At 38.1% G+C, this 18,176-nt stretch overlaps 1 protein-coding gene across 1 annotated transcript; it reads right to left on the minus strand.

Annotated features, from left to right (window-relative positions):
• Positions 1 to 3,206: 3,206 nt before the first annotated feature.
• LOC109253704 (olfactory receptor 1052-like) lies at positions 3,207 to 4,130 on the minus strand. Its single transcript, XM_019426913.2, has one exon. The coding sequence runs from the start codon at positions 4,128 to 4,130 to the stop codon at positions 3,207 to 3,209; it is 924 nt and encodes a 307-aa protein (XP_019282458.2).
• Between the last annotated feature and the right edge of the window lie 14,046 nt (positions 4,131 to 18,176).

Genomic DNA, 18,176 nt, shown 5'->3' on the forward strand with positions numbered 1-18,176 from the left:
CTAATGAGGCCCATTTCATCCCACCCTCCCAGCTGTGTTAAGTATCTCATATCATGAGAGGGGCCTATGAAAATGTGATAGTAGATTATATTCTGGGGTATGAATCAGGAGACCTGAATTCTAAATCTACCTCTGCCATTGACTAGGTGGGTGATTTCCAGAATGTTGATTTCCCTTGGGGACACTATTTCCTCATATGTGAAAAGAGCAGTTTTGATTAACCTAGTGTTTCCAAACTGTGGTTGAGTTTCTAGAGAGGCGCTTCATAGCGGGAGAGGTCAGTGCTCGACAGTGGGGCTATAGGAGTCTCACTCTGGTTCCAGCTAAAGCTGTCCCACTCACTTTGATGTTTTATATATTTTTGTTCTTTTATTGGATTTAACTTAAAGAAATAATTACAGTGTTTAAAAAATTAAAACCCATCATTCTCAATGATCTCTATGAGCCCTTCTACCTCTGATTTCTGATTCTGAGACTCTTTAACCTTGAACCCTACAAAGAGGATTATCTTTCTTCCAGAAAGCATCTGCCATGTGTTTGGTTGGACCCATGGCCAGAGAAGGACAGAAATCCAGGGAGGACAAGGGTTTGGAGGGCAAGCACCTGGGTGTATAGAGCTGAAAGATAAGGACAATGTAGATGAGATTCAGGATCGCCATTATGGGGTGAATGTCAACAAGAAACATCTACAAAACCAGGAGATTTGGCTAGAAGCTCATGCCCCAGGAGGTAAATTTTCTACTTTTCTTCCATTACACAATAGGATATAAGAATACCTGATGGAAAAATGAAATAAACAGGTAAAAAGGCTAGTTATGAATGAATTTTAACTCTGCCAATGTTTTTTGGGTCTTTCTTGGTAATAGGCTCTATGCTAGACCCAGGGTGGGAGATGAAAAAGTAACCAAATATGTCTCCATCCTTTGGAAAGGTTTCAGTGTATGTGAACAAAACATAAATTCTGAAAAAAATGCAGAGGATTTCATCATAAGGCCAAGCGTCATAATGTTACAATAGAGGTGCAAAGTACAATGAGAAAACAGGGTATGAATCCTGACTTCCGTCTGAAAAATCAGGAAAAGCTATCCAGAAAAAAGATGGGATTTAAGTTTGGACTTTATAAAATGGATAGGACTTGGACAGACAGGATATGGAAAGCTTTACATGTCAAACATAAGAATTTGGCATTTATCTTCTAGACAAAAAGAGCATTGGAAGAGTTGTAAGCATTGTGGAGAGTAGGAGAAGGCTGATCTGGTTGGATTTACATTTAAACTACTGTGGTTGTTATGTGAAAAGTAGATTTAGTAGGATCAAGGGTGGATTCAGAGAGAAGGGATAAAAGATTATTTTGCTAATCTAGGCAAGAAAGGAGTGCATATCGCGATCTGGGACAGTGCCCGTGGCAGTGAGGAAGAAACTACTTCAAAAGGCTCTTGGGAAGTAGAATTGGCAGGATTTGGTAATTTATTGAATGTAGGGAGTTGAGGGGAAGGAAAATGTCAATGACTAACTTTAGCTTTTGGGCTTAAGAAACTGGTTGTGCCATTAATTTACATAGGGGGCAGGGGAAAAGGAGGAGCAGGTTTAGAAGAGTTCAGTTTTGAACATTAAGTCTGAAGTGCCCAAGGAACTTTCAAGCAGAGGTTCCAGCCGGTAGCTGGATATATAAGGATCTGGAAGTCTAAGGGGGTTGGTTTTCACGTGGTTACCAAGTAAACCACGCTTCATCACAACTGGGGCTTAGGAGTCTTTGGCAGATGGCTACTAAAGCTAGAAAGTTTGGGGGAATAGAGGCAGAAACAGAACCATCTAAGGGCCCCCAAATTGTGTCTTACCTAGATATAAATAAATACTTCTTTCCATTTTTTCTTGCAGCTTGAACCAATTTGATTGTTTCCCCCTAACTAGCTGTTTGATCTTGGTCACTTTCTCTTCTCCAGGACTTGGTTTCCTCAACTATAAAAGATACTAAGTTTTCATAGTCTTCAGGTATAGGATGATATGCTTTTATAGACAGCCTGTTGTTCAATATATTTAGACAAGATAGTAATATCTACAAATTTCATGCATCTTTTCAAATTCTGAGGGCTAGCCATGGACTGACTAATAAATTAATTCAGGTTCTATTCACACTTGTGTTGTCTGTTGGAAGTATGTTCAGGCTTGGCTCATTTATAATTTGCATACAAATAGTCCTCTTAGTATTTACATACAAAAGAAATCACTGCTGTAATTCAGGCCTAGAATTCCCACTAATCAATGGTCCATTGTCCCTTACAAAGAATCTTTCAAATCCTACTCTAATTAGCAAACCTAGTCTCTTGTTTGTCTGAGTATTACTATCTTTAACATTTACCCTTATAGGGGTGCCTGGGTGGCTCAGGCAGTTAAGCTTCCTACTTCGGCTCAGGTCAAATCTCACGGTTCCTGGGTTCGAGCCCCAGGTCCAGCTCTGTGCTGACAGCTCAGAGCCTAGAGCCTGCTTTGAAATCTGTGTGTCCCTCATCTCTCTCTGCCCTCCCCCACTCAAGCTCTGTCTCTCTCTCTCTCTCTCTCTCTCTCTCTCAAAATAAATAAACATTAAAAAAATTTAAAAAAAGATTTACCCTTATAAATCTCAATAATTGCACATGTGAATTCATATATAGGCTCACATTTTATAGCCTCACAGTGGCACTGATGGTACACAGCATTTGAAGAACACACATCTAGGAGTCCTCTGAGTCCTTTTGAAAAATATGGACTGAATTTAATTCAGCCTAAGGGATACCAAGTAAACCCTCCATATAAACCCATGAATGGTAAAGCAAAGACTTTTGCATCTTGGTTGCCTTTCATGCTCTCTTCTATAACTTATAGTCAAATTACGCTGTTTTTTAACCTTATTATCATGGAATTATTTTAACTTTTGACTAGTGTTGTATACCAGTTTACAACTCAGATTGACATATTCATACCTAAATACATATTTCCCTCTTAAAATATTTCTTATCAGACAGTTGCTTCGGACAATACACATTATTTTCTCCACTTAATTTCCTATTGTGTTGCTGTTTATCTAAACAACTACTTCTAAACACTTAGCCAGAGCAATTCAATTGTTCTTAAAAAGGCTTTATTTGCATGCGAGGAAAACACTATGAATAGAACTGTAGGCAAATCTTCATAGAACATATTACATTCTTGAGACACAGAATGGAAGATTAGGGACTCTGCTTCAATATTTTCCATAAGGCAGCTTTTACTTCCTGGTTTCTCAAGCTGTAGATGAGAGGATTTAACATGGGGATCACCATTGTATAAAACACTGAAACCATCTGATTTCCTGCTTGGGATCCACGTTGTGAGGGCTGCAAGTAAGTGTACATAGTTGTTCCATAGTACAGGCCAACAGCAGTCATGTGGGAAGCACAGGTAGAGAAAGCTTTTTGTTTGCTGGAAGCTGAAGGAATTCCCAGGATAGTCATTAGGACAGACATGTAGGAGACAAGGATCACCACAATGGAGGTGACCAGGGTGAATCCCCCACAGCCAACAACCAGTATCTGCGTGATCCAGGGGTCTGAGCAAGCCAGTGCCAACAGTGGAGGGATGTCACAGAAGAAGTGGGGAAGGACACGTGGTTGGCAGAATGACAGTTGTGTGATGGAAGCTGTCACAGAAACCATGTTAACTAACCCCCCAAAGTAGCATCCTGCTACCAAGAGGAGACAACGGACTCTAGACATCGTGACATGGTAGAGCAATGGGTGACAGATGGCAGTGTATCGGTCATAGGCCATGGAAGCCAAAAGATTGCATTCAGCAGAGGCAAAGATAATGAACAAGCCCATTTGAGTCACACATCCAAGGAAAGAAACAGCCTGCAACTTAGATAGCAAATTTGCTAAAGTCTTTGGGATCGTGATGGAAGAGAAACAGACATCAAGAAGGGACAGATTAGAGAGAAAAAAGTACATGGGAGTATGAAGGCAGGGACTGACTCTGATCAGGATCACCAGGCCTAGATTCCCCAACATAGTGACAGTATAAACAATAAGTAAGACTCCAAATAGCAGGACTTCAAGCTGAGGGTTGTCTGTCAAGCCAAGAAGAATGAAGTCTGTCACCATGGATGAATTCTCCATCAACCCAAGCTTGGTATTATTCTTGACTAGTTAAGAGCTCTTTAGACATGCTTTAAGTGAGGAAATAATGGGAAACTAGATGATATGGATAACACCGTCCCATTCAAAACCCATAAATCCACAACACTCTCTAACCCTTCCCCTCATCTATATTCTCACATTAAATGCCTTCCCAAATAGTATCATTATTTCTCAAACATAATATTGAGACAGTAAAGATGGGAGGAAAAAAGGGGAAGGAGAAAAATAAGTAAAGAAAATTCAGAAAGTAAAAAGAACACAGATAAGGAAGAGAATAAAGGTCTAGGATGCAAAAAGCACTTAATATTTGTTGAAGGAATGAATGAGGGAGGGAGAAAGAAAACAGGTGTCATCAAGAGATGTTCTTCACTGATACAGGGCTACAAACTAAGAAAATTTGGAGGTAAGGAATTCCATCTCACTCTCCTCCACTTTTCCAAATCAAGCCCAAGGAATTATTGCAGATAAAGTAACAAGAGGATAAACATGTCAACTGACTTCATCTTGACAGACAAGTCTCCTTCTTCAGTTTTTGTGACATTATTTCTGAAACAGTGGAAGTCATCAATACTTACAATTCTGTTTGATCAGAAGAGGGTTTTCTGGGACCTTGATCAATTCTTCACCAATAGATTGTTGCAGAATTGGAATGTTTCTAAATGACCCTCAGAAACCTAATTCAAGTCTGAAGGTACCATTTGGATCCTGTGAAAGAGCAACCAAAGGATTCAGGCAGCTCCTGGCTGATCATCACTTTACTGATTCCTTTAAACATGCATGGGGCAAAAATAATGCAGCTGTGCAAAACTAACTATGAATTCCACAAAGATTTGCCAGTCAGATCCATCTGAGCAAAGGACCAGGTCACAAAATGGTTGGAGTCAGATGGCACTGAGGCTGAGTGCATGAAGTCTACGTCTCTCTATTGTCTCTATGTCTCTCTATTAGGATATCTCTAATACAGGCTGGCTGCCTCATGAAATTGCCTGGGTCTTGTTCTGGATGAAGCACCAGGCAAGAGAAAGGATAAATCCATGAGGATTTATCTCCATTTATAGAATCTAAACTAAATCAGAGTCCCTGTGGTTCACTGGATGGTCATCAGTAAGGGGTTTCTAGAAGGGATTCCTATATTTGGTGAGAGGCTAGGCAAGGAGACTTTGGAGGGCTCTCACAACTTTGATTAAAAAGAAAGACAGGTGTAAAAAAAAAGACATGTGTGATTCAATTCACCAGAAATCAAAGGTTCTTTATTTGGTGTAGTTAAGATGTCTGATTCTGGAGCCATATGGACTTATTTGAATCCTGGCTTAGTAGATCACTGATTCTTCAACTTAGGACTTGACCTACTGAGCTTTAGTTTACTAATCTGTAAAAGAAGGACACTATAGGACCTATGTCATGGGGCAATAGTAAAAATTAAATGAAATATTGCAAGTAAAGCATTTGGTGTATATTAGGTGCTTGCTGAATTCTTTCTTCATTCCTTCATGACCACTCCTACTTATATACTTATTACTTTTTTTTTCCTCTCCATTTCACCAAATGGAAGTGGAGGTATTGTGTGTGCACGTTATTACCATTTTGGATCAATAGCTGTGAGCTCTAGAGAGACTGGCTGAAATAGGATGTTCATGCTCCACTCTCTAACCATCCCTCAGACAATGCACACATGCACGCATGCACACACTCACACACACAGTTTGACCAGAGCAGATGTAAGAGGCATCTTTTACTTGTACTAATAATTCACTCTTTATGGTTCTACCAAAACTGTTAGAGTTAACTGGTGCTGCTGCTGCTGCTGCTGCTCAGCACAGCAGCCTGCCCAGGGGAACATTCGGCAACCTATACCTCCAAATAGGGAGACCGGAGGAGAAAATACTGGGTTGATTGCAGATAATGTAAAGAACACTGCTTTCAGAGACCAAAGACCTGAGTTCTAGTCCTGGCACTAATCTGTGTTGTTTTTCCATGGAAAAGTCACTTCACCTTTTGGAGACCCTTATTTTCTCATCTCGAAAACAGAAAAAACAATACCCGCTATGCCTCCCTTTTAGGGCTGGCATGAGGATCAAATAAGATAATGAACGTGAAAGCACTCTGTAAACTCTGAACGGTGATACAATACACATGGAACGGATCCCTATTATTATTCCATCATGGAAGGTGGGAGAGGGAGGAGGAACGCATCAATATGATCATTTTCTGCTGAGTGCTTCAGCTCCTGCTTACAGAGCTGCACTCTTTGCCCTCCCACTCACCCCCTACACACACATCATCCGCTCTGCCTCTCCACTGTGCAAGTTTCAGCCTGTGAAGGTTTAAACAAACAGCTCTCGGCTGTACGTGTAACTTGAGTCATAAAAAAGACAGGTTTTCAATGTTAGTTTCACATTCTTGTATCAGTTTTAAATTTTCCCTTTTTAGGATAACTCTGTTCCTTGACGTGTGCATGTACTGTAGGCTTTCAATAAATACTAGTTGAGTGAACAAATGCCTCTCTCTTAGTCTTAGAACATGGTGAAATCTTTCTTCCTTAAAATAAGATTGAATTGCTTTTTCTTCCCAAAGGAAATAAACACACAAAATTAAGACTTTATTAGGGAAATGATTTTTATATACCCCATCTGCACATGCCCCTGCATTAACTAGTGTCAATATTGCAGCCAGAATGCGTGTATTATTAACTCGGCTAACGTGTCTTGTATATCTACTTACTGGAAATAATCAGGCACTCCTTTCACTTATTGAAAAAGTAATCTTTTATGTTTAAAGAATGTGCATTAATGCATTCATCCCTAGAGGCATGTAAATTTACACTACTGGTTCTTTTAAAAAATATTTTGGTTACCCCTATTTTCAGTTTTTCACTTATGTAGTTCATTGAGTCTCCTCCCAAAATAGCCTAACATTTAGCATGTATATAAAGGTTCGCTTATTTACTTATTCAACAAAATTTCTGGAGTGTTTAATAAATGCAATCTTCCAAAAGATCATATATTCCAACCCAGCCATTTCCAGATGAACAAACAGATGTCCAAAGAGGTTAAGTGACTTGTCTAAGGTCTCACAGTGAATTAGTGGCACAGCTGGTGTTGGAACCCAGACCTTCTGACCTAACTCAGTGACCTTTCCACATCGCTATCTTGCTTTCCCCTTAATTTGTTTCCTGCAGTTGTTCTGGATGGGACTTTCACCTTTGGTACATTTATTTTTCTAATAACAGATGAAAGGTCATCCTCTGTCACTATATTTGAGCTATATCATCTTCAGCAAATAGCTTGCTCTCTCTGGGTCCCAGTTTCTTCATCAATAAAATAAAGCAGTTAGACCCGGTGGTCGCTGAGGCTCTTTTCAGCTTTGAGCTCTAATTTCCCATGGCTCTGTGAGTCAAACTGCACACAGATCATTGGTCATTCTCAATACCCGATGGAGGGAAGTTGAAAGAGCATCTGTAGATCCATGAGTCTATGCTATAGAAAACACTATTCTACTTTGCTCTTTCAGCCCTCACAGTGTCAGGAATGTCATATTGGTGTTTTGTCTCTGTGGAAGGCACTGAGGATCAATGAGGCATGACTATTGGAGACATGTTTTCCAAAATTCCTAACTACCTTAAGGCAGAAAGAGCTTGGACAAAGATCTGGTCAAAGCATCCAGATTACCATCTGGATCTTAACCCTATGATCTCAAACAGATTGCTCAACCTCTCTACTATCGATTCCCTTATCTAAAATGGAAATATTACCTAACTTAAATGGCTGTTTAGAGATTAAATAAGAAAAAATATAGAAAGTGCTTAACAGATATGTAAGTGCTTAATAAATGTTACTTTTGCTTCTCCTTAAAAGTCCAGTTTTTAATTTTATGATTTCATACATATGAAATGTCCAGGCTAGGCAAATCTATAGAGAAATCGTTTTATAAAAAGTAGACTAGTAGTTGCTAGGGTCTTGAGAAGTGATGCAGGAATGGCTGGTACAGGTTGCTTTGTTTGTTTGTTTTTTGTTAGCTATGTGATCTAATCAAAATTTATGGACTTATACGTTTAATATGACTAAAACATTTAACACTCATGCTGCCAAAAACCTTATCATTCCTTTAGTTCAATGTCCACCATGATTTGATATTCCTATATGTTTAGATTTCTTACTCTTTCATATTTTAGTGATAAAAATGTTCTAAAATTGATTGTGGTGAAGATTGTACCATTTTGAATATACTAAATACTGTATAACGTATACACATTTATATGTATACATGTAAATTGTATGGTATGTGAATTATATCCCAATAAAGTTGTTAGCAAAATAAAGGAATCCTGATGAATGCTGGGGGAAAAATATACATTACAAGTCAGTCATGCTTGGCTGTGTCTAAATACTTCTACTGACCTACAGCACAGTCACTGAATGAGATCATCAATTTAAAAGTACTTTGAAAAATTTAACAATGGCAAAAGAAATGTATTCAAAGGAAATAATAAAATCATAACTGAAGAAATAAAGAAAGACATGAATAAATGGGAAAAGACACTTTGCTCCCAACTGGCAAGGCTAAAATATAAGATAAGACTCTTTATGTTAATGTATAGATTTAATGTAATATCAATTAAAAATTCTACAGGATGTTTTACAGACCATGACATATTTATAATGAAATTCACCTGGAAGAATAAGAAGACAAAAATTCCAAAAAAATACCATTTTAAATAATGATGGTATATAGCTTCTCAGGCTTTAATACTTATTACAAAACTATGCATATAAAAAAGATCTTTTGGCATTGAATTAAAAACAAAGATTGATCAATGAAATAGCATGTTTTAAAGAAAGAGAGCCAAACCCTTAAAAATGTCTCCAGTTGGCTAGAAAGAACACACACACACACACACACACACACACACACACACACACTAAAGGGAACACTGACAAATTAACAAATAAATATTGTTGGGAAAACTGTATATCCATAAGAAGAGAAGTGAATTTGGATTATATACCTCACATCATATGCTTCAATAAACTCCAGATAAATCAAAAAGTTAGATATACAAATCTAAACTATGAAACTAGAAAAAAAAGGCGGCGCCTGGGTGACTCGGTTAAGCATTCGACTTCCGCTTAGGTCATGATCTTGCAGTTCATGAGTTCGATCCCTGTGTCAGGCTCTGTGCTGACAGCTCAGAGCCTAGAGCCTGTTTTGGATTCTGTGTCTCCCTCTCTCTATGCCTCTCCCCCACTCATGCTCTGTCTCTCTCTCTTTTTCTCTCAAAAATAAACATTTTAAAAAAGCAAACCAACCCACTTCTTGACTTAAAAAAAAAAAGAAAAAAACAACAGAACAGCATTGTTTATCTAGCTATTGTAGCCATTGAAAAAATAGAGGGTATGATCAGAACCAGGAGGATGGGTTCAAATATATGACTAAAACTCTTGGGCACATTGTATTATAATAAAATGAAGATCAAAAAGGAAAAAGCCAAATGAGAAAATATATGTGGTTGAGAACTTTTAAAATACACCAGTCAGAACATATAAATAAATAATGAAACATATGAGATCACTTTGTAAAACTCACTAGATGAGTGGCCAAAGAAAATGACAACATGCACAATAGCGAACATATTCAGTATATAATCACATGACAAAACATGTGACCTCAGCATAATGCAAATTAAAACAATGTCCCCCAGCTTGGTGGTATGTATGTCATAAAGGCCACTGTCAGGAAACAGGTCACCATGTAAATTGCTGGTGAAATTTCTGGAATATAGCAATGGATAACTGTTCTTTGCCCAAGTAATTCCAGTTACAGAAATATACCCCCAAGGATATAATCCAAAATAAATGAAAATAATTTATGCAAAAATATTCATTATATTGCTATTTAAGTATCCATCTAGTATATAAGTATATCTGTAAATCACTATGTCGTGTGCTTAGGGGATTCAATTATGTGTAAGACCCAATCCCTGCCCTCAAGGAGCCTACAATATAACAGGTAAGGCAACTGTATGTGTAACATGTTCTAACATGGAAATAAAGACAAAGCACTACAGTAGCAAAAAAAGAAGAACTGATTTCATTCCATGTGGCTGGAGGATGGCGGGTGTGGGGAAAAGAAAGGTATAATGGAGGAGGTAGCATTGAAAAAGAACCTTGAAATCTGAGTAGAGTTTAGTGCAAACTGGGCGTGGTTAAAAGACATTCCATGGACGATTCCAAATGGTCAATAACTGGAGGATGGCTAAACACACTATTGGATATTAACAGGCTGGATGATTGTTACTAGAATCAACCAAAAGAAATATATTTGTGAAATGACCTCAAGCCACATAAAACCATAACTGTACCTGAAAAAAAAGTCAGGCAGGCCTTCAAGGTGCTCTCTATCCATGTTTGATTCAGAAAAGTCGCTCAAGGTTCATAATTTTGAAAAGTCAACAACACTATATAAATATGAAGACTAAAGCAAACCTACAAGCATTTGCTATGAACCTTCTCTGGGATTAAACTCTCAGAGTCAGGAGGGCTGTGAACTTTGGGTTTCTGCAGTGTCTTCAGGAAAATAAGAGTGAAAGTTGCTTGTGGTTACTGAAAAGGGCTGGATTCTGTGCTTCCTCCACTTTCACATCTCCTATGAATGAACACAAATCATCTCCTATGAACAAGCAGCTTGATGTGCTGCTCTCCACGCTCTTCACCCTCTCTTCCTCTCATCCTAGGCCACTAAATCCTCTTCTATTTCAACAAAGCAATTGCAATGCCTAGTCTCCAAAATCCCTGAGTAATGGGACAGGAGTTAGGAGGACTCAGAACATCTGTCTTGTTTTAGTAAGTCTACTGAAAGGAAAAAACAAAAGCACCTAGGATTGGGAACCTTAGTTTATGTAAGCTTAGAATTCATCAGCTCTGATTTCTGCCTGCTACATTCTTACCCAAATTTATTGTGTGTTCCCTCTGCAGACATAAAATAGAAATGTGAAAAGCAATTTAGTTACTCAAAGAAAATCTTCTCTCTCTGGCTGAGGTTTTTCAAGTTCTAGGCCTCAGGCTGATACATGAAAACAGATCGGTTTTTACCATATAGCCAAAATCAGTGACTCTCTGTGAAAGGGCCTGCCCCATTGTTTGGTCCCCTCAACTCCAAATGGAGGGATTTTAATGAAATGCAAGATGCCAGTAAACTCACCTGCTATGTCTGTTATTTTTATCAAGGTCGCCTTTGGCATTTCAATAGTCTCCCCCAGTGGTTTTTGCTTGAAGGACCGAGGCTGTTAGCTTCTTGGACTTCTACCCACATGAATAGCCACTCGTGGGCCAACTGTGTGGTATTTAACACAAGCAATATACATCACATAATACAGAATCTTTCTCCCCTGAGAGAATCTGAGGCTAATTGAAATACCACTGTGTAAATAATCTCTCTTTCCTAAACTGTATCCTCTTATGTTTGTGTGTCTAAAAAAATTCATGCCACTAATGTTTTTTATCCAAATCCCACTCAAATCTATTACTGCACTTAAAAAAAAATTTTTTTAAGTTTATTTGTTTATTTTGGGAGAGAGAGCAAGCAGGGTAGGGGCAGACAGAGAGGAGAGAGAGAGAATCCCAAGCAGGCTCCACGCTGTCAGTGCAGAACCTGATGTGGCGCTCAAACTCACGAACCTGTGAGATCATGACCTAAACTGAAATCAAGAGTCAGACTCTCAACCAACTGAGCCACCCAAGCACCCTGTATACTTTTACTGTGCTAACACTCCTGTGAGATTAGTGGGCCAGTGAAGATGCACACTTACACATCTGGGCTATTTGGATCAGGCCGTATCTTCAGGCTCCAAATTAGAAACAGCAACGGGCAGATGGTCTGAAGAGATGGGTCCTGGCCTCACCTCTGCCACTAACTGTCTGATATTTGGCCAATAACTCCCCGCTTTCTGGTCCTCAGTTTCCTTATGTGTAAAATAAGATATTGAACTGAATCATTTAGAATTTTTCTTTTTACCATTTCTAAGATTCAATGAATTTAAGTTCACAGACATGTTTCAGAGGCAGCCCACCATGTACAAAATGTAGCATTATAAAGTTGAAAATACATTGGCTTTGCAGTAAAATAAACTTGAGTCTGAATCTTGGATTTACCACTAACCAGCAGTGTTACTTTGGCCTGTTGCCCTTTCTGACATTCACCTTTCTCGTTTCTAAAAAGGAGATACTAATACTAATCTCATATTATTGTGGTGATTTAATAAGAAAACATGGGTAAAGCACATGGTACATGATAGACTCTCAATAAATGGTAGCTGCTATATAGGCTAACACACTGTAACTTTCTCTTCAGAACATATTTGTACATTACTTATTTATAAATCTTTCTAGCTCCCAAGAGAAACATGGGTCTTCTCTATTTTCCTAAAGAATACTTAGCAAGAGTGTAATTATTATATTAGCAGCCTGATTTTACATATAAGGAACCCAAATTTATATGTCTAGTCCAAAGTCACACGGCAAGTTAATGACAGAACTGAATGTAGAACCCAGGTCATGCCATCCCCAGGTCAGTAGATTTTAGGCGCTCAACTGATATTCTTTAGACTAGGCTGTACTACTATTAACAGTTTGTGGTATAGGGCAAAAATAATAATAGTGAGTTTCATTCACTGTGTCGCTTAGCTAAGTCTATGCAAGGTGATCAAAATAAAATAGTGGAAAAATGAGTGACTCAGGCTAAACCTTTTCTCCTAAGTTTTGAGACCAAATAGCCAAATTAAAATATTCTGGCAGTTGTAGAAGCAAGGCAAGTGAGTGTCAATGCTTATCTCCCGGTATCTGTTCTTGTTCTCCTCCAGTTACTCTGACTACCTGAGTGAAGAGAGCTTCTGTCCATCTAGCCAGAAATGTAGGAGTCACCCTTAATACCTTAATCCTTCCTCTTTTCTCCTTCTTCCTTTACCCAACGGTAACCACGACCTTCTAAATTACTCCTGTCTCTGTTCAATTCTTTCTACTCCCTCTACTAGGTCATAATGTTTTCTCACCTGGACTATGGCAACTATATGCTAACTGATTTCCATTTGGTTTTGATCACTCCTCTAAAATAAATCTATTATGGATATCCAGTTGATCTTTTAAATGAGAATTGGAATATGTGCTGCGAAAGTGAAAATGTATGTGCTCTTATGTATCTTGTCTTATATTTTTCCTTGAGTCTCTAATTATCTCATTTTGATTCAACTAATTTGCTATGTAGTTATTTTCTTTTTTTCCCACAACCACTATCAGATGTTATGACTACAAATATCATTTTTAATTAATAAAATATATCATATTAAATAATTCAACACATACCTGCTGAGTGTCTATTACATCCTAGGCACTAGGGATGCATAGTGAACAAGACAGACAATAGGCATACTTGTGGACAGAGACATATGATAACCAAATATACAAATATATAATATAATAAAAGTGCTACAAAATAAACACGTTAAATGTGATGAAAAATAAAAAAGAGTTTCCGGTTAAATGCAGTGGATTAGACATTCACATTTATCTCTAAATGACATAAAATAAACTATTTTATAGGCATAGACTCATGAGGAAAAACAAACAGGAAGCAGCATAAAAACAGCATTTTAGGAAAAGGAAAGCAAAGGAGCAACTATTAACTCATTCGGAGACCAAGAAACCTGAATCCTAAACCAACAGTGAGAAAATGAACAACACAATTTGTACCAGTGATCTCCCAAAAGGCTCAGAAATTGGCAGCATCCAGTCAGCATCAGGTACTTCTATAAGTTAGGGTGAAAGTGGAGCTGAAAACATAGGAATTGGTTGAAAGATGGTTTATGAAGCAATTACACCTCTAAATCCCCTCCTTTATTTTCCACAGTGGGGTAATTCCCCTACATACTTCCCTCTAACAGAAAACTAGAGACCTAATGTGATAATTAAAATACAAGGTGTTTGGACTGAGTGTCTCAGATAGAACTAAGTGTGCAATTAAGTGAATATCTGGCTATCTATAGCATGTTGAGACTACCAGCCCTCTTCTCCTATTTGGTTCCTACAAACCTGCAGCTAAGGCTTGTATCCCCAGGTAGAAGTTCAGAAGATTATTATCTGAGAGAATCTGATCAGCCTTATAAAAAATTTTCTAAAAATAATCAGGAGTTCACCAACAGAGGGATCCAGCCAAATCATCCTATATAGTAGGGCCCACCATGACAAAAACTTTTAATCACCTTTTTTTGTTTCCCACTCAAATATAACCAGTCAAGGACTCCAAGACATATAATTTTTTTAAAAGGCTATCATAAAAGGAAGAGTTCAAAACAAACAAGTTAAAAAAAACAAACAACTTGGGTGAAACTTATCTCAGGGAGATGAGAACTTTCAAAATCATTACTGTGGGAAATAAAAAAGAAGATATGTAGTCATTAAACAAGAATAGTATACTATGAAAAATAAATATTAAATAAAAGAGCTCTTGGATATTTTAAGAGATGGTAAAAATAAAACTTCAATAGAAGTAGTGGAAAATGAAGTTGAGGAATTCTCACAAAAACTAGACCAAAGAAACAGAGATGAAAAATAAGAAAAAAACCAATTTAGAAGATCAAACCAGGAGGTCCAACATAGCAATTATAGATTTTCCTGAAAAAGAACAGAGAAAATAATGTAGAGATTATCAAAGAAATCATTTGAGAAAAATTCTCAACACTGAATAAATAATTTCCAGATTAAAAGGGACAATTGAGTTCCCAGCAAAACTGATGAAAGTAGATCCACACTAAGGCATTCCACACTGAAACATAAGAACATCAGAGGTCAAGAGATTATACCTGAATGATGGGAGGTGAGTAGGAAAGCAAAGAGGAGTGAGGGCCACAGAGATGGGCACAATCATGGCACTGCATAAACCACTATATCCAATCCATCAAACACTGTCTGCTCTACTTTAAAAGGACATCCAGTATCCAAAATCTTCTCCCTACCTCCAATGTACCATCTTAGCTCAATCCACTATTATCTTTCTCTTAGAGTACTACAATTTTCTATAATTGGGATTTCTGCCTTTCCTCTGGCTCCCTATAGCCCATTCTCTGGATAGCACCCAGAAGCATCTTTGTAAAGTATAAATCAGACCCTCTCTATTCTCTCCTTAATCCCCTCAATGGCTTTCCACTGCATCCAAAATTAAATTCAAACTTTTCACCATAGCATTCTAGCTTCCCCATAATATGGCCCATAAATACCTTTTGACATCATCATCTGTCTCTCTCACTACTTTCATCCACACTGATTATTTTTACGGCCTATATATATGCCCAGTACATTTCCAACTTAGGTCTTTTGCACTAGTCTCTACCTGCAATTCTCTAGGTCTTTCTCATCTCTCATCACTTAGATCTCAACTCATTTGTCACTTTGTCAGAGAAAAATTTCCTGGTCAACTTATCTAAAGTGGCCACTGACCCAACAGTTTTCTACTGCATTTTATTCATAGCAGCTATTACCAGTTAAAATTAGGTTTTAAAATTCATTTCTTTATATACTTATTATCTGTCTTCCCCTACTAGAATGTAAGCTCTATATGGGCAAAAAATACTTCTGTCTTTTTTATTTATCATTGTATTTCAGCATCTAGAGCAGATGCATGTCATAGGTGCTCAATAAATATTGCCTGAATTTATTAATGGATTAACCACCAAGAGTTGATAGTCCTTAACACAGTAACAGAATATACTAGTAGATACACTTGGTCATATAGTGGCCATGTATTAGGGAATCCAAAAGGTAATCCATGGACGAGGGAAAAAATAATAAACAGGTTCATCAAGGTCACACCTGAAGAGAAACCAATAGTTTTGAACTCTGCTCTAATGTCCTCCAGCTTCTTTGAGTCCATGACTTGAGGAGCAGCAAACTTGGAGAAAAAGCACACTATTGAGGAAGAAATATACAAGTGCCATGAAATGAATTGTGTATGTGCAATAAAGGGAGGGTTGTTTTGATACAAAGGAGGGTAATCAAGCCGTTTCTCACTATAATGATGCAACAAATAACTTGTATTGCCCTACCTCGGAAGAGCTGGGCTCTAATGGATTCTCAAGAACATAAACTCAAATTGGTCATATTAGATTTTCTCTCTTTACAGATCACATGACAAGTCCTACTTAGGAGATAGTAATATTCTTAGTCTGCTCAGGCTGCCATAACAAAATGCCATTGGGTAAATTAAATAACAGAAATTTATTTTCTCATAGTTCTAGACACTGGAAGTGCAAGATCAAGGTGCCAGCACGGTTGATTTCTAGTGAGACCACTCTTCCTGACTTGCAAACAACCACTTTCTTGTTGTGTTCTCACATGGCAGAGAGAGAGAGAGCACCCTGTGGCATCTCTTCTTATGAGGGTACTAATCCTATCATGAGGTTCCCACCCTAATTATCCAAATTTAATTATCTCCCGAAGGTCACATCTCCAAATACCATCACATTGGGAGTTAGGGCTCCAACACAAGAATTTGCAGGTGTGTGTGGGGGGGCACAATTCAGTCCGTAGCCATAAGGAAACTTGCAGACAAAAGAGGCAAAGCATCAGGCAGTCCCACTAGATGATACAGTTGAGTGAATAGAGTCTACAATCATATTCCCTTCCAGATTTATCTACCTGTGAAGCTCACTAAAGCACTCCGCTCTCCATCCTAACACCCTTCCAAACCACCATGTGACAAATATAAAGATTATTGTACTATAAAGTCATCTGATGGGATCAAGTTACATTGCCAGAAAAGGAATTCCTTTGTTTTTAATAGATAATAAATCCAATATCTATATTAGGGAAGTGATATGTTAAAAGTCACTCTAAAGAGAAGATTTCAAGCCGAATTTGAGACACAGAGCTCTTGTGTCCCAGCAAAACTCTTTTCCCTCTACAGACTTAGCTTTGTTTTAAGAGACCCATGCCTCAGGTTGGTTTTGGGAGAATTCAATAGATATTTAAGGGCTGCTAAAATGCTGGGTCACTGTGACCCTTAGTCTGTGCTTCACTGTTCAATTCCATCTTCTTGGACATTCTATCCAACTAAATGAAAATCAGGGAGGTCCCCATCTTCCTTCAACCTTGAATCTCATTAAGGAATAAGTACACTATGTACTTGTTCCCTTGGCGCTTCAGGTGGCAAATTTCATTCTTTCCCAGGCCAATTAGAAGCTTCCGAGCACCTTGTTCCCCTGCCAGCTGTATTCAAGGACAGTGTGCTCTCTAAGACCCACATGCCAATAAATATTACCTAACATAGACCAGTAATTCCATACCACCGTTGAATATATCAAGATTACTACTGAGATTGAAGCATTGACCAGAAAACAGCCCCACAGATGTAATGATTATGAAGCAGTTGAGGGTGTCACCTTCCCAAAACTTATGTTCTCCAAGGAGCCTTTGATGATAAAAACACTTTGATGATAAAATTGACTACTTTGATGAGTACTCAATTAATCCACTTTGCATTCTATTGTTTGCCATCTTTAAGGTGTTGCTTTGAAAACACTACTTTGGGATTCAGAGTTGTCATTGTGCAAGTGTGCTCTCCCTAACTGACTTGTGGGCTCCCTATACCTGTTTCTGAGTGTGGTTTTGAATACCTGTGCTTTATGTGTTCTAAATGTTACTCTCCTACATTTCTTTTCACAGACACAACAATCTAATATTATGAGGAATCATGAGAGCTAAGGATTGGCAAAATATGGCTCATGCACCAAATATAGCAAGCTGAATAGTAAAGTGTGACACCATCTGCTATGATTCTCTGCAACAAAAGGAGCTAAGTGGTTCAACTTTGATGCCCACATACCTCCCTCCTGACCTGCCTTCCATAGTCCTCCTTTGTACCAAAGTCTCCCTTATGTAATTGCCAACAAAGTCTTGATAGAGCTGATAATTGGATAGAGCAGGAACACCCTATTTTCTTTTTTTTCCCCTTGCTGTTAGAGACGTTTGTCGGGGTGGAAGA

Source organism: Panthera pardus, unplaced genomic scaffold (genome assembly GCF_024362965.1).
Source record: "Panthera pardus isolate Hobbes unplaced genomic scaffold, ASM2436296v1 HiC_scaffold_27, whole genome shotgun sequence".
Classification (NCBI taxonomy): domain Eukaryota; kingdom Metazoa; phylum Chordata; class Mammalia; order Carnivora; family Felidae; genus Panthera; species Panthera pardus.